General features: G+C 39.1%; 2 protein-coding genes across 3 annotated transcripts; both read left to right on the forward strand.

Annotated features, from left to right (window-relative positions):
- Positions 1 to 997: 997 nt before the first annotated feature.
- LOC116332316 (serine protease FAM111A-like) lies at positions 998 to 5,928 on the forward strand. Its single transcript, XM_039609498.1, has 4 exons — positions 998 to 1,030; positions 2,178 to 2,225; positions 2,989 to 3,048; positions 3,945 to 5,928. The coding sequence occupies exons 2-4, from the start codon at positions 2,199 to 2,201 to the stop codon at positions 5,730 to 5,732; spliced, it is 1,875 nt and encodes a 624-aa protein (XP_039465432.1). The 5' UTR covers positions 998 to 1,030; positions 2,178 to 2,198; the 3' UTR covers positions 5,733 to 5,928.
- Positions 5,929 to 13,015: 7,087 nt separating this feature from the next.
- LOC120437448 (serine protease FAM111A-like) lies at positions 13,016 to 21,593 on the forward strand. Of its 2 annotated transcripts, none has more exons than XM_039608034.1 (5): positions 13,016 to 13,076; positions 15,657 to 15,722; positions 15,867 to 15,929; positions 17,508 to 17,555; positions 17,649 to 21,593. In XM_039608034.1, the coding sequence occupies exons 2-5, from the start codon at positions 15,687 to 15,689 to the stop codon at positions 19,395 to 19,397; spliced, it is 1,896 nt and encodes a 631-aa protein (XP_039463968.1). In that variant the 5' UTR covers positions 13,016 to 13,076; positions 15,657 to 15,686; the 3' UTR covers positions 19,398 to 21,593. The 2 variants fall into 2 exon arrangements, with proteins under 2 accessions (XP_039463968.1, XP_039463969.1); XM_039608035.1 differs by lacking the exon at positions 13,016 to 13,076 and adding an exon at positions 14,425 to 14,479.
- Positions 21,594 to 22,612: the final 1,019 nt, after the last annotated feature.

A 22,612-nucleotide genomic window follows, 5' to 3' on the forward strand; every position in this document is an offset into this window, starting at 1 on the left:
ATATGCTGCTTTTTTTGCAAATTTGCACTATAATTTTTATTTTCGTTTTTCCTGCAGTATATAAAAATTGGTGTATCTCAAAACTATGAAGACACTCAAAATAAATTTCTTGTGGTGGGAAACTATTTTGTGCAACTTTTTTGTATTTACAGTTTTGAGGGATAAGCCTCTTACATTTCTCTAACTAGAAATATATGTTAAAAAAACAAAAACAATTTTCAATTTTTTTGTAGTTTATTGCACTTTTTTGAAATTTATGTAAATACTATGCACTTAATCCATACATATTATTAAAATTTGGGCTATAATGGTTGTATTGATGTATAGCAACTTGAAATGCTCCCAAAAATGGCACTACAGCATGTAAAAATATAATATGAGCTCTGGCGGACTTGGTTCTATGGTAGGTCTTAAAGGGTTAAGTGGCTTTAAGTGACGTTTCACCTCTCATCCAAGAAGCTTCTTCAGTTCCAGGGTCAAATGGTGGAGAGTCCCAGATTTAGGCGCTATGGGAGTATCCCCAAGAGGGACAATGGACCCCCTAATGATCCTCTACCTAATCACATGAGCCAAGGTGTGAAAACAGATGAAGGTCACAATCAGCCAAGGTTTCAGGTGCGTTCATGGTTTGCTAACTGAGTGCCGTGTCAGCCATCATGTCTATGAAATGAATTTACAACTTGAGCAAGTGATAGTCTGATAGAGACTGAAGAAGTCATTTGGATGAGTGATGAAACGTTTCTCCGAAAAAACACTACGTCCAGATGAACAGAATCAACTTTTGGAGAGTGATAGAGTGTTTATAAGACCAATGTTTGCTTTTTCAGCTGTGTTTTTTTTTGTTTACCACACCCATCCAGCGTGTAATATGCAAAATAAAAACACCACAAAACACCTGTTCACAGGTGATTGGTTAATAGGTTGCCATGTGAGCAAGTCTCTCTTGGTCACTGGTGCATTCACTCAGTATTCCATTCATTACCGCTTTCTTCCAGAAACCAGCAGATCTCTTCATTCCAACAGTAATTTGGTGAGTAAAAACAGTTGGAGAGTCAATGTTACTATGTTGCACATCCATCGTCTTCTGTTGCAAAGTCAGCTAAATTACATCTGACCGCACTAGTGTTATTATAGCTTTATATTTTCTAGGATTACTGGCTTCAGAAAATTGAAAAAAAATTGCATAAGTCAAAATTGCCAAATCTGTTATTGTTTTAGTTGTACAAGTTATAAATGAAGTCTTGACCTTTTCTTATCGGTAACTCATGGGATGTATCAACAGGCATTTTGTTATTTTTTGTATGTGTAAGACACACCAAAGCTCTTCAGACAGTCCTTCAGGATTTGAGAGGACAGACTTGAGCTGTTTGCCTACTGTGTGCCGTGGGAGGGGGCTGTCATGTAATGCATGTAACACAGGCATTTCATGATCTAACTTTCTGTTCAGGATTCAAGGGGAAAATAGCTCCTACAAAAACTTCAAAAGACAACTGAAAGCATCAGAACCTTTTCTTTGTTTATGCAAGTAACAGCTTAGGAGCTCTCGTGTCAGTTTGAATCTTTAGGTTTTGGGTGTTTTTAATGTCTGAGTTCCAGTACTACAACAACACCTTCTATGACCTCAGTAACACTTTTTTTTTGTTTTTTTTTGTTTTTTGTTTTAGCAAATATCTACTCTAGTTTTATCAGTAAAAAGGCATGCCGATGGCTATTAAACCTCCTGCATCCAAACCCAGGTGGAAGTTTCAAGTTTTCCAAAAATCTCCCATTTGACCAGTTAACTGCCGGTTAATGTATAACTGCCATTTTTAGAATTCATGAACTTCCATGTTTGGGATTTTAACTTGACTGAAGCTTTGAATGTTTACAAAGAAAGCAAAGCAGATAAAACAGGAAGTACAGCTGTCAGGAGTCGGTACTCTTCTTCTTAAGTTGTTGCTGATAAATAATACAATTGAATAGCCTTTTATTGTCATTGTATATATACAACTAATTCATGGGTTCCATAATGAACAATGAGTGCCTTCTGGTTCCATAATGAACAATGAGTGCCTTCTCAGGCTGTAGTGTAAATAATACATCAACAGCTCCCCCAAGTGTCCTTTTCATCACACTAAAAGCAACATATGAGAAAAAGATTAAAATATGACTTTTGTAACACAATTCTGTCTTTTCAGAATAAATCTGAATCTGCAAACATGGCTGAGAGAAATATCAAACTTGAGGTAAATGACCTATGTATACTGTACATGTATGATAAATTGTATCACGTTTTTGACCAGAGAGTAGTTTCCAGTGGTTCTAGTAACACAAGCTCCTCACTTTATGAAAACCCAGTGCACATGCTAGCAGTTCAATTAGCACTTGAAACAATGATGGCAAAGACAAACAGTGAACCCAACAATCTTCAGTGGGCTGGTTTCAGTCATTATGCAAATCTACTGTTTATAAGATTGGGGAAACCTGCAGTCAGCTGAGACTGAAGAAGTCACTTGGATGAGTGACGAAACGTTTCTCCCACAAAACGCTATGTCCAGATGAACAGAATCAACTTTTGGAGAGTGAACCCAACAGCTCACTAATGTAGCGTATCTTCAAGAAATACCTAAAGTAAAAGTGTTTACCTTAGTTTGTATAACTAGCTGTGCTTGTTATGATGCAGTTCACGCAGAGTTAAAGGGACTAAATGTGCATAAATCTTGCATTCAACAGTTTCAAGCATATATCTGGGATTTATCCATCATGTCTTCCTTCAGTTTGTCAATATTTACATGTTCCTGTCTAATTAAATATTTTTTTTTATGTCTGGCAAGGATAGAAATACATTTCTCTATCAAACAAAACACTTTTAACACCTTATGCTCTTCTGTAACAATAAACACATTACATACTCTGCCTAATAATCGTGTCTTGCTTTGTGATTTATTACCTTGATATTTGTTACTTGCAATGACCCACTTAATTTGTTTGTACATCTTTCTTCATCAGCACAGTACTGGTGGCAGCAACAGAGTGAAAACGGAATCAGAGAAAGCTACAGCCTCTCAGGTGAGCTCCTGAATGATTCCATGTAGAAATCAACCAAATCTGAAAAATACCCCATCCTCAGAAGCAGCTAGTTTTATAAACCATGGCAGCACAGTGGCACGGTGGTTAGCACTGTTGCCAAACAGCAAGAGGGTCCTGAGTTTAATTCCACCATCAGGCCGGGGTCTTTTTGTCAGGAGTTTGCATGTTCTTCCCTTGTTTGTGTGGGTTCTCTCCAGGTACTCCAGCTTCCCACAGACCAAAGACATGCTGTTAGTGGGGATAGGTTAATTGGAAACTCTAAATTGCCCATAGGTGTGAATATGGTTGTGTGTGTCTATGTGTTAGTCTGGCAACCTGTTCAGGGCGCCTCTTGCCCTAAGACAGCTGGGATAGGCTCCAGTGCCCCCCTGCGACCATGAAAAATATAAACCTGTGTGTAGGTTTATTTCCTGATCCGTAAAGCAATGAAATGACAAATATGTAATATTTGAATATGAGTGATGCTGTTGAAGTGAAACTCACTATGATATCAATACAGTGATATCAGATAATTATTATCATGTTTTATGGGGTTTTTGTGTGTTCAGTGTAAGAAGCGAGTCTATATAGTAGACAAACATGAGACAGTAAGATTCAGATGTTAATGCTTTTCATTGAGATTAAGTTGTTTTGATTCAGGTTCATTTTTATTTATTCAGTATAAGTCACTTTAACAGTTAAAACTTTAAACAGTTCATGCAAATGAGTTTTTTTTCAATTTTGGCAATTTTGTAGACTACTACACTCAGTTCAGTCAAAGTGAAAAAAAAGAATGATAATAACTTTAAAGACATTATGCACAAAATATATTACACTTAATTTTTGGTACAGTAGCAGCATCTAACTTCAATTTTGTCCACTCTGATTTCCTGCAGGACCCACATGAACATAGATTTGCTGTGAAATTCAAGTCTGGTGACCCATACGACATTCACTGTGAGCAACCTCGCACAGTGCTGGATGCCATAAAAACTTTAGATAAATATAAGAAGATGTTTAAGGATGCATATGAAAATGTTATCATTCAGAGGGGTACAGGAGATGATGAATCAATTGTTCCAACACATTTTCCTTGTTCTTGTATCAGAGATGAGGATGTTCTGACCATATCAGGTACAAAAAAACAGATAGAAAAGGCTACAGATGTCAGAGAAGTGCATCCAAGAGATTACTATTCTGTTTTTTACATTGATACAAATGGAGGCCTAAATGTTACATCAACAAAGCTTTTCAGAAACAAAACAGTAGAAAAGTTCAAGTATCTCTGTGTTTATGGAGAGAAGGAGATAAGTGTGAAGGAGGCTTTAAATAGAGATGGTCGCTTCATTGATGAGCTTGGCTACTTTGAGCTAATGAACATTAATGATAAACATAAGATTGTGTGCACAGACAATATTAAAAACCTGCACAATAAAAAATTCAAGATATGTCGTCCACGGAAAGCGAATACTGAAACAAATCAACAAGCCATGCCTGGGCAACAGAAGCAGCAGATTCTTCCACATGCATCAACGAATGCAGAGCACACAAAAGAAACAGGATCAGTCTTAGCTGTAGCACATCAGAAGGGAATCAGTCTAAAAACCGCAGAGAAAGAAATCATTAGTCATGTTGATAGAAACAAGATTTATGAACTACTGCGTGAGCAGTTTCCAAATCTGAAACAATTGATGGAAAGTAGATTCCCTGGTGAGACTTTCCAGGAAGAACTGAATCTCAGGAAGGAAAACTTTGGAAAGATCCAGCAGTCCTTCAGTCAAGTTCACAGAGTCAGGAAGCTGCTAGAACTGGGAAAGTCAGTTTGCAAAGTCGTTGTTAAGGATGTTTCTGTGGGAACAGGCTTTGTGCTGTTTGATACTTTCATCCTGACTAGTGCACATTTGTTTAAAGGTTACGTTGAAGGAAAGAAGCTGCAGCAGGATGTAGAAGTGTTTGCTATTTTTGACTATGAGGAGCCTGAGCCAGTAACAAAGTTCTACTACTTTAGAGCAGAGAATACATTCACTGACTTTGATGCTGATCTAGATTATGCAGTTCTGGAGCTCAACCCTGAAGGCTCAAAACCAAACCAGCAAACAAGATCAAACAGCATAAAGGCACCACCAGGGCTGCTCAGTGAGTTTGGACCACTGCCTGCTAATGGTGAAGCCTGCATCATTGGACACCCAGCAGGGGGGGTGAAAGAAATGGATCCTACATTTATCATTGAGACTGATAAGAGAGGGCAGGCTGCTGCTGAGTATTTAAGTCAGTACAAACACCCATTAATTATAAACTCGCTCAGTGATCATGTCAAAAAGCAAAGCATTACAAACATATTGCAGGGTGGACATAAAGCAGGAAAAGTAGGGACCTACCACACTTTCATGTATCACGGTGCCTCTGGCTCTCCAGTGTTTGATGGTCTTGGCAGAGTTTTTGGTTTGCACACTGCAGGATTTACCTATGGTTTTAGAAAAGAAGTTGAGAGTGTAATTGAGTATGCCCATTCGTTGACTATAATATTTGAAAGGTTTGTGAGTAATCTAAAGAACAGTGGAAATGAGGAACTGTTGAAAAAAGTTGTGGAAGAGGCAGCAAAAGGAAACAAAGCAAAGAGAGACGAGTTGCTCAACATAAAGGACGCTCCTGAGGAGCAAATGGAGATCAGTCGTTCAGATTAGAAAATCCTTCAGCATAAGGGCAATATTTTATGCATTTAGTTTAAGTTGCATGTCTTTTATTACTTTTTGCTATTACGTTTTGTGGAATTACAGGGATTATTTTACATAACCATCATCTTTAACATTGCATTAATTATCATTTCATCCAAGCATTTATTGAAGTTGCTGGCATTATGTTATAATTTGTATTACAGGGGTTATCATAATCACATATTAACATGTTCATTACAGGTGCAGTTATAACCACTTTAAATTGTTGAGTTAAATCTATAATCTTAAAATCTTATATGCTGAGTATATTGTTACAGTAAAATAGTAGCTGAGCAAAGGCCTGAATGTATTCAGCTTCTTGTTGCATTTGAGTTTGCCTAGCAACAGGTGACACAAGGAGGACAAGTCCATGGGGACCTCAAAGGCCTGAGATCATCACCATATTTGGATGGATGCCAGAGAGGGGAACTTCTGTATCTGCATTTATCTCTTAAAATTGATCATTGTCTGTAGAAGAGGCAAAGAATGTTCTTAAGATGCAAATAATGTGCTTGTAAACGCAAGAGGGGGCGTTACAATACCCTGATGTTATAAAAGCAATCTGAAGTGTATTTTTGGACAGGGATTTACAACTGATGGTTTCCAGTGTACGTCTCCCCACGCTGCGTGTATTCATTAAAATCAATTGTTTGACCGACCTTTTCTGGACCATCATTGTTTTACTCTCGTCCTCAATTTCGGACCCGTAACATTTGGTGCATTGGCCGAGGGTTGAGGGGAGAGACTTGGAGGTTGAGACCGAGAGGGTCCGAGGCGCTCGAACGGACAGACACGAGTCAGTGGTCGAAGTGAGTGGACATAAGCCGGCTTATTCAAAGGTAAGGCACTACCTGTTGAATTATTTCCAAAATGTGCCAGATTGGACATGAGAAATTAAAGTCTACTCACTGAAAATTACTGGTGAATGTCTGTTTTGATTTTGATGGTAATCTCATGAGCATGCTGGTTGAAGTAATGATAAGTTATAAGTAAAAGTGAGTTACAGTCTCACTAAAGGTACCGGGTTAAAGTCCCAAAGGAAAAGGAAAAAGAGTTAAAGTGAGTTCGAGTCTCACGTAGAAAGTAGGGAAATTGGTCATTTCTGTGGGTTCAAGTCCCGCTGGACATTGGGTCTATCTTGTGATGGTCATTTTGTGGGTTGAAGTCCCCTATGTCCACAAAGGTAGATCTGCCTCAATCTTAATCCTGTTTTGGGCTTAGATTGTTGTTTCAAATTATACTAAATTTTTCTAGAACGACAGCAGCGTCTGTTAAGAAGCGCAGTGTCGGAAGGTGACGCTTCCAATTTGTCGATGACGATCGACATCTGCCTCGGGGAGGGATAGTTCACTTGGCAAGTGTGGAGAACAGCGACGCTCCAAAACAGCTACTGATTGGATCAGTTTACCGTTTAGAACGGTATTTGCGCTTTTTTGGGTAGTAAAGCTTGGAGCTTGGGCGTTGGACGCTTTTAAATTGAGTTAGGGATTTTAGAGATTAGACCAGAGACAGGTTGGACCTGATACTGGTTAATTGATCGCAAAAAACTTGGAGTTTGTCCCTTGGAGGGTTAATTTAAATTTGTCAAAATTCTGTAGGTTGTGCAATCTCAGGCCTGATAATTGTTGTTATTGTAATTATAAAGACGTCTGTGTAAAATTGTGTGTGAGAGGAGTCTGTGAGTCAGGCTGGTATTATTTTTAGACTGTGTGTGTGTGAAAATGCAAATAAGGCAGCTGCGAGGTCCCTAGAGTTTTAGGAAGTTCATAGAGACTGTTACACATTGCTGAATGCCTGTATTTAAGATGCTGGTTTTGTTTATTACAATACTGTAAGTAAAGTTTTTATTTCTTGCCATGACTGTATGACTTTTTTGCTGGGTTTTGAGATAGGATACATAAAATGTTGATACTTATGACCGTTATTTGGGGTCTGAAAACTGAAATTGACTTTGAAATAATTTCATTAATAAATATGTCTGTGAGTGATGTCTCTTTTGGTGTGTCCAAGTAAGATGTTTTAGGATTTTTAGATGGGTTTTGTTTCAGTTTGAGATAATATACACAGTTACATTTGGTGTTTCTCAGGTATTGACGTAGACTTTGAGTGATACATATAGGTGTAAGTTGTTTGATGTTTGTTGGGTTAAGGAGGACTTTAGAAGATTGTAAGTGGTTTTTCTGTTAGTCCGATAATATATAAGTAGTTAGATTTGACAGACTTGTTTACATTTTGGCTTTATGTTAATATAGGTTGCAACGGGCACAGAGGAAACACAGCACAACATCTTAAGGGTTTAAAATAATAATAAATAAATGAATGAAGTTTCTTAAGGGTTCTTGTGTGTGTTTTAGGATAGTTTTTGTGGGTTTTAGGGGAGTGTGTGTTTGTGGTGTTTGTGTGTGTCAAACGGGAGATAACATGAAAACAGAGGAATTAGAGACTAGAATGTCCTAGAAGCCAATAAAATGCAAATTAAGAAGCTGTGAACTGCTTAAACCACAGTTGGTTTTACAAGTACTGCTGCAAACATTGTTGAATGCGTGTGTTTAAGACGCCATTTATGTTTATTAGAGGGTTATAAATAAAGTTTTGAGTTGCTGTAGTGGATGTATAGTAATTGACTGAGTTTTGAGTTATATATATATATATATACGGAGTGCATTGTATATACTTAAGACTAACATATTACTTTCAGTAGTAACCTCTCTTCAGAAATAAAGGCTGTGGTGTTTTATTTTTCCAGTTATGCGTGTGCTGTGAGAAGGATTAGAGGTTTCAATGGTTCTTATTTCATTTGCTCTTTCTGAGTTTGAAAAGCATGCCTGTAAAATACTCTTAGGAAAGCGTACTTTGAGTGATTTTAACTGTGTGAATGCTGTCAGTATTTGATTTGAGTGACTCTGTGTGATTTGTACCAAATAGTAAATGAGTAATAACAACACTAGGGAGGTTTATAGTAGAATGAGTGAAAAGTGGGAGGTTGAGAGAAGAGGTAGTGTGTGTGAAACGATTATGAAAGTATTGTGTGAATGATGTCACAAAAACTGACAAATGCAAAAAACTTGGAATAATTAAAAGTGTGCATGAAATAAGGGTGTATTGTTTTTAGACCAAGACTTAGTAAAACTAAAGAGGGTTTGTAGACTGTAAATATGAAAAAACAAGTGTTTGATTAATTTGTAGAAACAGGAAAGAGAAACAGGAAATACTGTGCTGCTGTGTGTGTGAGAGGAAGGTGTGTGTGTGACTGATGATGTCAGGGGAGCACCCAGAGAAATAGACAGACCTTAAATTCTAAGAAGATGAAGCGAATGCATGTTTTAAGAAAAGTAATAAAGTAATAAAATTATATTAATTACAGGTTTTAGAAAAGAGAAAGACCGAGAGAAATAAATACATGAACTAACAAGTACATTAATGAAGTGAAAACGCACGTACACAAACTGTTACATGTGAAATTATTGTTGGAAAGTTTAATACACACATGAAATAAAGAAAGCAGTTTACACTCCTTTAATTCCCAGAACCAGTGTGTCCCCCAGACCTGATAACACCCTTGCCCAGTTGGCCCCTGTATCAGGCGAGCATGGAAGGCTGGACAGCCCATGACGGGTAAGATCCCACCTTGAAACCCTGGGACAACCTAAGGCAAGGCGCAGTCACGATTGCTTGAACGTAAGTCCCTGAGTGACCTTGGAGTCACTGGAGGAGACGGGACTTAACGGGTAAAGCCGCTGGGCACAGGCGGAGGGGAAATGTCATTAACAATGACCAGTGATGAGCCAGAGAGAGAAAACACACCCTGTCAAAAGGAGTCTGAAACACTGCAAAAGAAACATTTACAAGATCACAAAGATCACAAAGAAACATTTATAAAAATCACACATACAAACAGAAAATGCACTAACCTTACAGAGATAAGCTCATGAAGATTAATGCATAAGATAGTGATTAAAACCTGGCTAAGAACACAAACATATGTAATTAAATCCGCTTGCTAATTTCATGAGTGTTAAAATGGTGTGAATGTTGAAGAAAAGACACTTAAAACACACTTGGATAAAATAGAGTTGTGGAATAACTCAAACGAAGCTGTATGACAAGGGAGTGAGTTATGGAAAAACAAAAACAAAAGAAAAGTGATTAAAGTAGTTTAAAAGGGTGACTTAGGAGTGCTCTTGCACTGATTGATCAAAGCAAGTGATTAGTATAGAAAGAAAATGAAAATAATTGAATAATGTGATAAGGTTTAAACATGTATTTCTCTTGCCAAGTTTACTTGTGGAGATATGAGTCAGTATGTAAATTAGCTGGAGTGAGTGACGACAGAGGAGCTTCCTGTGTGTGTGATTGAGGCCTTGAGGAAAGGAAGCAAAGTAGACAGTTCAGAGGTGCAGATTTGGACAAGAAATTTATAATTTAGTGTTGACACATTGTTATAATGTGTTTATATTTTAGGCTGAATCTAAGTATGGTGAAGTGTCTAAGGGGACATGGTTGTGTGTAAAACGGTGCAGCTTTGACGAGGTGTTCAGTGCATTGAATGGGTGAAATTTAAGATTGTTTAAGATTTTTTGGGGCTGTTGTTTTTCATTTTAATAGAGGGAGTTTTGATAAACATGGACATGTCTAAAAGGGCCCATAGTTTTTGTAACAGTGCACTTAGAAAAAACCTGTCAGGTGATTTTGTTTTGTACTTTGATGAGCTAATAATCAGCTCTCTTTTTTCTCATTTTTGCTCTAAGCAGGCCTGGAAGAAAGTGAACTGACAGCGCTGACAAAATTTCCGGACAAACAAATATGAGGTGACTTTTCCAGATTTCAATGGGTAGAGGAAAGGCTACCTGTGGGGACCTGATCAGATTGAAAGTCCCTGTCTAAAAGATTGCCGCGAGCCAATCCAGACAAAACCATAAAGAACTATTTTCTAAAAAAAAAAGAGAAAACAAAATAAAACAAATGAATGAGCTCATGTTGCTGATGTGGAGAATCTGATTATTCGTGCGGGAGACTCGAATATTGGAAATATGATGTGTGAATGCATGTGAGTGAGTGTGTGACTGGACCAAGGTGGGGATGAATAAAATGTTGGCAAACAGGAGGAGTGGAAGACTTAATTCTGGGGATGCTGATGTTTGCTTGGAGGGAATTTTTGTTTTATTTACTGGGGATGGATTATGTTATTACATTATAAAATGCTAAATGCTAAAAGGGAAACATTTTTTGATATAACTTACGTTACCATTAACTGAAGAAACACATGATTGATGACTGTTCTGTTTTAAGTTTAGTTTTTGTTATAACACAGATTGGATCATACAGGGGGAGAGTTGAGTATGAAATGTAAAGTATAGGTGTTGTTTCCAGGAAATTCCAAGGATCCAGAGTTCGATGGAGCAAGGAGTTTGAGAAGATTTGACATGATGATTAAATTGATTTTATTCCTTAAACACAGGTTTACAGGGCTGGAGCAGATCCACCGGAGAGGAGGATGGCTGAGAAGTTTGGAGAGATGATATGACTAACCGTTTTCCTTTAATTTCTTAAGCCCGGGTGATGCATTTTGAGTTTTTTGAGTTTTTATTTATTTGGACACATCTGGTGTGTCCAAATATAAAGGCGGAATTTAAGAGGTAATTTGAAATGGGTTCTAGGATCATTTTATGACTTTTGGGGTTTGTGATAATTTAAATATGGTAAAACTGAGGCAGAAATTGTTATTTTTAAATAAAGTTATTTTTAAAGCAAAATGAAGTGAATCCTGTTTAGAAGATAAAATGCCGGTGTTCATGAGAAGCTGTACACCAAATTTAAAGGGAAATTGTGGGACATTTTTGAATAAAAGATATGCTTTGGGGAAAATTAGTGAAGATTTTAGGAGTAGAAAATGTTTGAGTTCTTTTTTATTTCTAGAATAAGTGGTTATAATGCAGGCTTACACATACAGATATTACATAGACTTATTTTTAGGGTAAAGGAGAGAGTTTCTTAAGAGTGTTAAAAGTGTCGCTGACTCAAATGAATAATATTGGAGATTATATATGTAGATAATGGAAACTTGTCTAACTGGCATTAACAGTAACTTTTGCATGTTATGTATATGCTTGAAGCAAAAAGAGGCGTAAATCCTGATAGAAATTTTGAAGTGTGCTTTCTAGCGCAGATTTAGGCTGACATGGGGATGGTGTATATTTTACCCTGGGTGTGTTTAATAGAACTAAAAGCGTTGCTCACACACATAAAGAGCATTGAGATTAAGTAAAGTTAATAAAAAGGATAAAGCCCAGAACATGATATTGTGAACCAACTTTGAATAATTAAAGGAACATTGGATGAACACAGTAGATTAGTGAGGTGTAGCAGAGAGAGGCTGTTTGTTTTCTATCTTTTACAGGAGAAGATTTCAGGACCACAGCGACCACAGGGGGGCGAGAATCCTGGAAGCCCCAGACCGAACGGAACCAACCAGAGAAAGGAGAAAAACAGAGCACAAAGACACCGAGTTGTTTATATTACAAAGAAGATCAAAAGCTTGTTAGACATAGGTTATAATGGAAGCATAAAAGGGATGAGAGGAACTTTACATAACATAGAAATCCTGCAACAATTAAGTAAATTGCCCAAACACAGTGTTCAGACCGGATATGCGCTACCCGTTAAAGGGGGCGAAGAAATCAGGCCTAAGTTTGAAAAATGAAATGGGTTAACTCGATAGAGGAGGTTTCCAAAGGTTGAGAAAATAATGTAGGACCTTTTACCAGGAGAAAGCTAATTGTATCTTTTACACTTTACAGTGTGCACTGAGGGAAGTCAGGAATAGTTTAAACTAGGATTGAAAAATTAAACTAGGTGAAAAAAGGGGTGTAGCAAGTAGATTTAGGGCAGCTCACAGCCTGGCGTAAACACAAGGTGCCGTCACACAGCTTAAGTTATTTGTTAGATTTATTTTTATGACAAAATAATAAGGAAACATTGAAAACATACAACCCGTTGAGGAGACAGATAGGGTTGGGGAATTGAAGGGTTTTGTTTGTTTAGCATAATGTACTACAAAGTATACAAAGTTTATATAACATGATGCAAACACACGAATCAGAGACACGTAATGAGAAAACTGATTAAAATGTTCCTTACAACTACATGTTTATTGTATGCAATGATATTAACTATGGCTGTGTTGTTTATTGTCTATATTTTGCAGGGCACTCCGGACCACTTGTCTGAACACGGAGGCCAGTCCAGCCCAGCGCTTCCTGAGACTGTAGTTGCTAAAACAGGATCGGTAAAAAAGACAAAAGCGCGAGGTGTCAGGTAAAGGCGATGAGTGTCTCAGCATGAATAAGGGCATAGAGTTGAATTATGTTAAAGGGTCTACCAGCTCATTCATATTTGATTTGTGTGACGTCATTAAGTGTACAGGAGCTAGTAGTAGCTGGAGAGCGTATGATGTACGGGTCTGCAATCACCCCATGATATGCTTAGGGTAAATTTAGTTGATGCAAAGTCTAAGCCGCTCGCAGAAAGCTTAATCACCACTCTGACTGATCAGATGGTAACTTCGGGAACAGTAGCTCAAAAGGAACAGGAACCAAAAGGGAGAGTACTTCTGATAACAGATTACTTTAGACTGAAGCCTAAGGAGTTGATAAAGCGTGCCACGGGTTTCAAGGACAGTAACCTCTGGCTTATGGTTTTCTGTTAACAATGGCTTTTTTCTTGCCACTCTTCCATAAAGGCCAACTTTGTGCAGTGCACGACTAATAGTTGTCCTATGGACAGATTCCCCCACCTGAGCTGTAGATCTCTGCAGCTCGTCCAGAGTCACCATGGGCCTCTTGGCTGCATTTCTGATCAGCGCTCTCCTTGTTCGGCCTGTGAGTTTAGGTGGACGGCCTTGACTTGGTAGTTTTACAGTTGTGCCATACTCCTTCCATTTCTGAATGATTGCTTGAACAGTGCTCCGTGGGATTTTCAAGGCTTGGGAAATCTTTTTGTAGCCTAAGCCTGCTTTAAATTTCTCAATAACTTTATCCCTGACCTGTCTGGTGTGTTCTTTGGACATCATGGTGTTGTTGCTCCCAATATTCTCTTAGACAACCTCTGAAGCCGTCACAGAGCAGCTGTATTTGTACTGACATTAGATTACACACAGGTGCACTCTATTTAGTCATTAGCACTCATCAGGCAATGTCTATGGGCAACTGACTGCACTCAGACCAAAGGGGGCTGAATAATTACGCACATAATAATTCTCTTCACTCTGCTGATCCATGACAAGAGATTCAACCCCCATTATGAGCACCTTATACAGAGGCACCATTGAGAGTATCCTCACTAACTGCATCACTGTGTGGTATGACTCCTGCACTGGGTTCTGCAGGAAAAAATGACAACGTGTAGTGAGAGCAGCGGAGAGGATTGTGGGGACCTCTCTTGCCTCCCTCCCCAGGAGATCTACTGCGCCTGCCTCATCCGGAAGGTCCTCTCCATTACAGGTGACTCCACTCATCCCTTCAACAGCTTCTTCAGTTTGCTGCCATCAGGAAGGATACTAAAGAGCCTCCGGGCCAGAACCCGCAGACTGAGAGACAGCTTCGTCCATCAGGCTGTCAGGATGCTGACCATCTCTGAATCGAGAAGGGGGGCCCAAGGGAACATCTTTCGCCATCTTACATTGCTGTGATTGCAGCCATTCCCCAACTCTCTGTTGATAGGTTCGTAGCTTGAACCTATTCGGTGGAACGTTGAAGACAATGTAATTACATAGCAAAGCAAGACACGAGTAGGCAAAGTTCTTTATGTTTCCGTGCACGGGAGAGAACTGGACAGGCACCGTTCCTTCGCTTGACCCCAGTTGCTCTTGTCCGCTCTCCCGTAACACTGCTCTTTTATTGTGGTTACATGAATATGCATAGGTTCATTAACATATGACGTATACATAGGTATGCATGTGAACAAAGAATACCCTGTGTGTGTGTGTGTGTGTGTGTGTGTGTGTGTGTGTGTGTGTGTGTGTGTGTGTGTGGGGTCAAAGCATGACCCCATATATGACTTCCCTAAACCTGCTGGCCTGGAAGTCCAGCAGTTCATCTAAACAAAATGCACTTATACTACAACACGTTTATCCTACCATAAAACAATAAGACAAGGTACGACCTCTCCCATGCTCCTAGAATGTGGGTGTGAAAACCAGAACACTCTGGAATGCACACAATGCCGTTGCAGACTATTAAGGATCAAACCTCCTATCACTACACAATCGATTATACACCTCTAAGCATATATGGTTAAATATTCCTAATCATAAATGACAATAAACATTACAGAAACCTAACATCTGTGAATGGTACTCATGGCCATTCGAGAATCTGTGTCTTTGATTAGTGGTCATTGATCAATGGTCATAAGAATTTGCATACTAACAATCATGGAATTAACCCCCCAGCCCATTGTTCATTCAGTGGTGCTAGTTTCCTTCACTGTGCAAATGTACTGTTTATAAGGTTGGGGAAACCTGCAGTCAGATGAGACTGAAGAAGTCACTTGGATGAGTCACAAAACGTTTCTCCCACTGAAAATGTCCAGATGAACAGAATCAACCTTTTGGAATTTACTTACCTGGATGATTGAGCACGCATCAGGACATTATTTTATTAATATTTTTGAAATGATAGCAGCACAAACGAAAATTTTTGCAGCACAAACCAGCACAAACGTAGCACAAATGTTTGACATCATTTTTCCTGTTATTATTTGAGTTCTGAATCAAATAAAAAACAAATGCTAAAATCACCTTCATGTTAGAGTGGTTCCTAGTGGCAGGAACATTTTGTTTTATCCAAGGGACTAGTTCAGTCTTATATACATAAGTAAAAATGTTCATGATTGCAGGAGAAAATGCCTCCCAAATGATCAAAGAACATGGGGGATATAAGGGACTTTCTTTCCAAGCAAACGGTAAGTAAAAACTAATAATAGATACAGGGTAGAAATGGGGAAGCAATAACATTGCTTCCCCATTTATACTATACTATACTATTTATACTCTATCAGCCAAATTAATTTACCTGTGCTTTTCTTTTTTTTTTTCTTTTTTAACAGAACAGTCCCAGTGGCAGTAGCAGCAAAGCAAGCATGCAACTAGAAGGACCTAAACCCCCTCAGGTGAGGTCTTATGGCAGTGTGAAAATAGCTGATTGAACAATAAATATGCTTGTAAGTTTTTGAGATGTTTAATATTTTATGTAATCATGAAATATAAACCTTTACCTTTCTGACACTGTCAATGAAAACTGAAAATGTGTGAGCTTTATAGAGAGTTGAAGTATGATTGATGAGATATGCACATACCAGTGATTTGGTCTGAGGGCCACTTCATGCTTTACATCTCTGCAAGGGTCTGCTTCATATTATCCAAGGCTGTGTGCAACCCACAAATTGTGACAAAGGAAGGTCATACAAGGAGATTCACCATTTTCACACTTTTGTAATCAGAATGCTGCGTTTTAATACCAAATATTCAAAAACATAACATAAAGGTATTTTTAAATAATCTGCATACACATTACAAACTAAATAAACAAAGCAAAACAAAAGACATTATTAGGTTAACCTTAAAAAAACAGGACTTCAGCCAATATTACAAACACTCGAGTTTCACAAGGTTGCATCCTCTACACCCTGTGCACCCATGACTGTGTCGCCTCCAACAAAGAGAACATCATTTTGAAGTACGCGGACGACACTGCAGTGATCGGCTGCATCACTGGAGGGGACGGAGCGGCTTGTAGGAGAGGGTGGCGGTCTGGCGTCATGGTGTGAGGACAACAACCTCACCCTCAACACTGACAAGACAAAGGAGATGATAGTGGACACGAGGAAGAAGAGGAGGCCTCACCAGCCGCTGATTATCCGGGGCCTTGAAGTGGAGAGGGTGAGCAGCTTTAGGTACCTGGGCATCTACATCTCTGAGGACCTCACCTGGACACTGAACACCACACAGCTGATCAAGAAGGCTCAGCACCGGCTGTATTTCCTGAGGAGGCTGAGGAAATTTGGTATGTCGGCCAAGATCCTCTGCAGCTTCTACAGCTGCACTGTGGAGAGCACACTGACCAGCTGCATCACTGCATGGTACGGCAGCACCACTGCTATGGACAGCAAACGCCTGCAGAGAATGATAACAACAGCGGAGAAGATCACCAGGAGTCCGCTGCCCTCTCTGCAGAGCATCTACAATCACAGAGTCCAGAGGAGAGCTGCCTCCATCCTCAAAGACCCTACACACCCCCAACATAGACTGTTCACACTTCTGCCCTCGAGACGAAGGTTTAGAAGTGTGAAATCCAGAACATCCAGACTCAACAACTCCTTCTTCCCCACTGTCATTGAACAACTGACCTATTTTTGAACAGTAATAATAATTTTTTGCACATCAGGTCATCCTGCATATTAAGCCAGCATATTAAGCTACAGCTCTTTTGCACACATCTCTGTTTCACACTTCAATATTTTGTCTCCTTTTCTGTCTTCATTTATTTATTTGTACTATTTGTATTTTTTCTGTTCTATTTCTATTGTATATATTAACCGGCATCTGAGGGTGGACAGCAAAGACAGAATTTCATTACACAGAGAAATGTCTTTTTTTTCGTTGGACACATGACAATAAACATTTAGAATCTTGGATATTGAATAATTTGATATGTATTTAATATATTTTAATATCTGTTATTTCTACAGGGATTTACGCCAACTCGACCAAAGGAGGAAAATGACAGTGATTTCACTGTAAGTATACCGTGTTACATTACATGACCAAAATACTGCTCTGCTTCTTTAGCACCACTCTGTTTCTAACCATCTCTCTCTAATTTCCTCCAGGTTCAACATTCCCATGAATTTACAGTGAAATTCAATCAAGCTAGTTATGAATATACTGTTCAGTGTAATCAGCTTTGCACAGTGCTGGAAGCCATAAAATCAAATGAGAAATGCAATGAGAAGATTAAGTGTGCAGATGAGAACATTATCATTCAGCTAGGTAAAGAGGATAAGAAGTCAATCGTTGCAGCACATTTCCCCTGTTCTTGTATTGATGATGGTGAGAGTCTGATCATATCATGTAGAGCAGAAAAAGTTGAAGGTAAAATCCAACATTCCAAAATAGTGCATCCAAAAGAGCACTATTCTGTCTTCTATATAGACACAGTTGGTGGGCTACACACTAAAACAAAGGAACTTTTTAAAAATAATGATGTAAAACAGTTCAAGAACCTCTGTGTTTATGGAGAAAAGGGAATAACTGTGGCTGAGGCTCTGAAGAGAGACGGTCGCTTCATTGATGATCTTGGCTACTTTGAGCTGTCCAACAATCAGGATCCCAAACGCCTCACTGTATGCACACAAAAGGTAGAAAAACTACACCAGAAACAATTCAAGATACGCCTTCCAAAAGATAAAAAAGAACACAATGGAAAGCCGCAAGAAAGCCCATCAAATAATTCTCAAAGTAAGTGTGAAAGAAGATCAGGGTCAGAGATCGTCTATTTAGCACAACAGGAGGGAATCCGTGTAAAAACCGCAGTGAAAGAAACCAGCGGTGATGTTGATACAAACAAGATTTATGAACTACTGCGTGAGCAGTTTCCAGATCTGAAACGATGGATGGAGAGTAGATTCCCTGGTGATTTGTATCAGGAAGCACTGAATCTCAGGAGGGAAAACTTTGGAAAGATCCAGCAGTCCTTCAGTCAAGTTCACAGAGTCAGGAAGCTGCTAGAACTGGGAAAGTCAGTTTGCAAAGTCGTTGTTAAGGATGTTTCTATGGGAACAGGCTTCGTGCTGTTTGATACTTTCATCCTGACTAGCGCACATTTGTTTAAAGGTTATGTTGAAGGAAAGAAGCTGCAGCAGGATGTAGAAGTGTTTGCTATTTTTGACTATGAGGAGCCTGAGCCAGTAACAAAGTTCTACTACTTTAGAGCAGAGAATACATTCACTGACTTTGATGCTGATCTAGATTATGCAGTTCTGGAGCTCAACCCTGAAGGTTCAAAACCAAACCAGCAAACAAGAGCACAGAACATAAAGGTACCACCAGGGCTGCTCAGTGAGTTTGGACCACTGCCTGCCAATGGTGAAGCCTGCATCATTGGACACCCAGCAGGGGGGGTGAAAAAAATGGATCCTACATGTATCATTGAGACAGATAAGAGAGGGCAGGCTATTGATGAACATTTGTATCAGTACAAAAACCTGGTCATCATCAAAACAATCAGTGATTGGCTCAAAAAGCATGGCATTGATGAAATATTGATAGGTGGGAGTAAAGCAGGAAAAGTAGCAACCTACCACACTTTCATGTATCATGGTGCCTCTGGTTCTCCAGTGTTTGATGGACTTGGCAGAGTTTTTGGTTTGCACACTGCAGGTTATATCTGTGATTCAGTCAACAGTGATGAGAGTGTCATTGAATATGCCATTCCTCTTCTTACTATATTTGAAAACTTTGTGGGAAACCTGAAGGAAAGTGAAAATGAGGAGCTGTTGAAGAAAGTTGAGAAGGCAGCAAAAAGAAACCCACACCTGAAAGAGATACTCAATGCTGAGGAGCCAATGGAAGTCAGTTAGATATGCAAGTTAGAGTCTGGCAAGCTATTTCTGGTTCCAGAGATTCCTAATTTTCTAATGCATTATTCGTCAAAGAATTGAACACATAAGATGTAACCTGAACCTGTGCCTCTGAGGACCTGTGGTATAAGACACAGGAGGATTTGGAGCTTAGTGAAGTTACTTTAGCCCAAGGTTTTAGCATTAACATGTCAGTTCTTATTGAGATATATTACAGTCAAAGCTTATACTGCAGATGTAACCTCATGCTGAGTAAAATAATTTATGAATTTATGAAATAAGAACATTTCTAACTTTGCACCTGAAAAACACAGATACTTTGTATTTACCTTTTACGGCACATTACGTTAAGTGGAGATGAATGATAAAGATGTCTTGTTTAAAACCAAGCTTGTAAGTGGCATTAGTTTGATGTGTAGATTTTAATAGAGGTTTCTAATCTATTGGGTGAGAAGCTTTCTGTTCAGATCTATCACTCGAGGATTTTATTATGTTTGTTTTTTTGTTTTAGAACTACTAGTGTAATGAAAACCATCCTTTGAAAGTCACGTTTTTTACACCTTGTGTTTTAACATTGCTGTGCATGTTTAGTACAATGTAATGCAAAACATATGCTGTTTGTGACATATTTAGTGCTGTCATTATGAACTGTAACTTTTCTTTGTTTTTTAACTTTCCTTCCTGTTCAAAAAGGAAATGTGTTTATTTCAAGTCAAGATTCTTTACACTCTAGTTTTGTAAACCCACACAGGAAAAGACTTTCTGTCAAACACATTTTGTGAGGTTTGGTGTACATGTCTTTGTGGCAAAACTTCCCAAAGAAACTGACTGAGTAACACCAAACCTTTTTTCCTGTTATTATTTGAGTTCTGAATCAAATAAAAAACAAATGCTAAAATCACCTTCATGTTAGAGTGGTTCCTAGTGGCAGGAACGTTTTGTTTTATCCAAGGGACTAGTTCAGTCTTATATACATAAGTAAAAATGTTTTTTTAGTTAATGTGCCGTGACATTAAAGTACAAACTGCGCCCAGGCCAGAATAAATTATTCATTGCTGCTAACACCAAATAAAGCAAAGTAACCAAATGAAGCTGAGGTAAATGTTTCTTTTCCACCTAACTCGAGTGCAGCGATCAGCAGCTGACAGCTGAAGCTGTGCAAAGTGTGTTATAATGTTTTTAATGTTATACAAGTTTGCTTTTATTGGTTTTAGATCTTTTAGTTTAAATCCTAACTCTGTAACAGTTTTAGATCTTTTTGTGTGTTTTGTGTTTAAGATTTAGGATATTTTATTTGTCATCACAACAAAACTTTGAAATTTAATCTGCAAAGATCCTCAAGGTGGTGTTCAGTTGATGATTCTATGGGACAATTGGATGCTCCTCCTGGGCCGGGGCTTCCTAAGGCCTTGCTCTGTTACACTGCACAGAATTACTGTAGGTCAGCGGGTCACATGTACTGACCCATCAACTGCTTCTGATTCAGGACACGTTGATGTTTCTGGTGGTCAGTACTGTCTCAGTGAAGAAGTAAATGTAGGTCCGGGCAGCTGACTTTCTGACTTTGGCATTTTGGCTGTAGTTTAGAAGGCAGAGCAGATCAGAAGATTGGTGGTTCGATCCCCATTTGCTCCAGCCTGCATGCCAAATATCCTGGTGAGATACTAACTCCAAGTTACTCTCTGATACATCCATCAGAGTATGAATATGTGTGAATGTTAGACAGAAAGCACTTAAATAGAAAGAGCATGGAAAAAAGTTCTTGTGTGAATGAGGCAAGCTGTGCAAAGTGCTTCGAGTGCTCAGGTAGAGTAGAAAAGCGATACATAAGAACCAGTCCATTCACCCGTTCAGACCAAAAACCAAATGTAACAATTCAGAAACAGCATCAGAGTTGCACCAGGCCACACTTAATCTGTTGTGGATAGGCGTGGCTTTGGGTCACGTGGTGTCGGTAATAGTACTAGTGATTGCTATATTACCTGTTCATGCCCCGAGGAAATTTTGTGAATGAGTGGGCGATGGGGGAAGTCGACTTTTGCTGACCGCTCAAGCCTTGAATGTTTTGATCACTGTTTTTTCTTTGGATTTTAAGGATTATGATAACAAATAAAGGAGTTTTTAAACTTGAACTTGGACTTATGATTTGAACAGCGGGCGCGTCAACATTATTCCCCTATTCAGCTGCTTGGCGGCTCAAAGGCTTGATAGTCGCCAATATAATCTTTACCTCAGAAGTACAGACACTTATGTTAAAAAATAAAAGAAACTGTCACAGACCCGGCTCTGGGGACTCAGGGTCCATGAGCAGCGTGGTTTATTATTATTATTATTTTTATTATTATTATTTGGTTTGTGTGTCGTCTGTACTGCTACTGTTCTCTCCATATTTGTAAATAGGCAGCTGTGTGTGTGCATGTGTCTGTAGCTGTTTTCTGTGGCCAAGTAACAGGCACCTTCAGGCCTGGTGGGTGTGGCCCCGCTAGGGGATTGGCCACAAGCGAAGCCCTTGCCACACACCTGCTGCTGATCTGGGCTCGTCGGGGGAGCTATTTAGGAGAGCGATGGAGCTTCCACCGACGCGGGATCATTGCGAAAACTCCATGGTAGTCTTCCAGTTTAGGTTTAGTTAGTCAGTGAGTGCATGCCTGCAATAGTTGAGTGTCCTGACAGCTGCTTCTATTGTTTCCTGCAGGAAGAGCGTGGAAAGCCAGAAGAGCAGCGAGCACGGGGAGTGCAGACACACAGGAGCAGAGAGCACAAGACATGGACTTATTGGGAAGGAAGGCACGACACGGGAGTAAGGGGAGAGCACTGGGATTTATTGTTGTTTGTTTCCTTTCACTCTAAATAAACGCACTGCTGATATTCAGAGCTCCGCGCCTAGGTCCTCCTTCCCCACGGTTTGCCCTGGCAAACAGTGACAGAAGCATTTATTCCAGACATGTATATCCCTTGTCTTTTTTGCTCTTCCATGAATTTTATAACAATAATTCCTCATTATAAAAATATTTAGCGTAATCTGGACCCACATAACCAGCATAAAACTGATATATAGATTAACCAAACAAAAAAGAAAAGGAAAGAAACCTGACTATAAAGAAAGAAAAGATGATAAAATAAGAGAGACAATAAAACTTTACAGACAGGGAGACACCAAATGATGAAGCATCATTAAGTGCATCATTGATGCTTTCTTCTGTGGTTGTTCCTGA

The sequence above is a fragment of the Oreochromis aureus genome, linkage group 3, assembly GCF_013358895.1.
Source record: "Oreochromis aureus strain Israel breed Guangdong linkage group 3, ZZ_aureus, whole genome shotgun sequence".
NCBI lineage: Eukaryota > Metazoa > Chordata > Actinopteri > Cichliformes > Cichlidae > Oreochromis > Oreochromis aureus.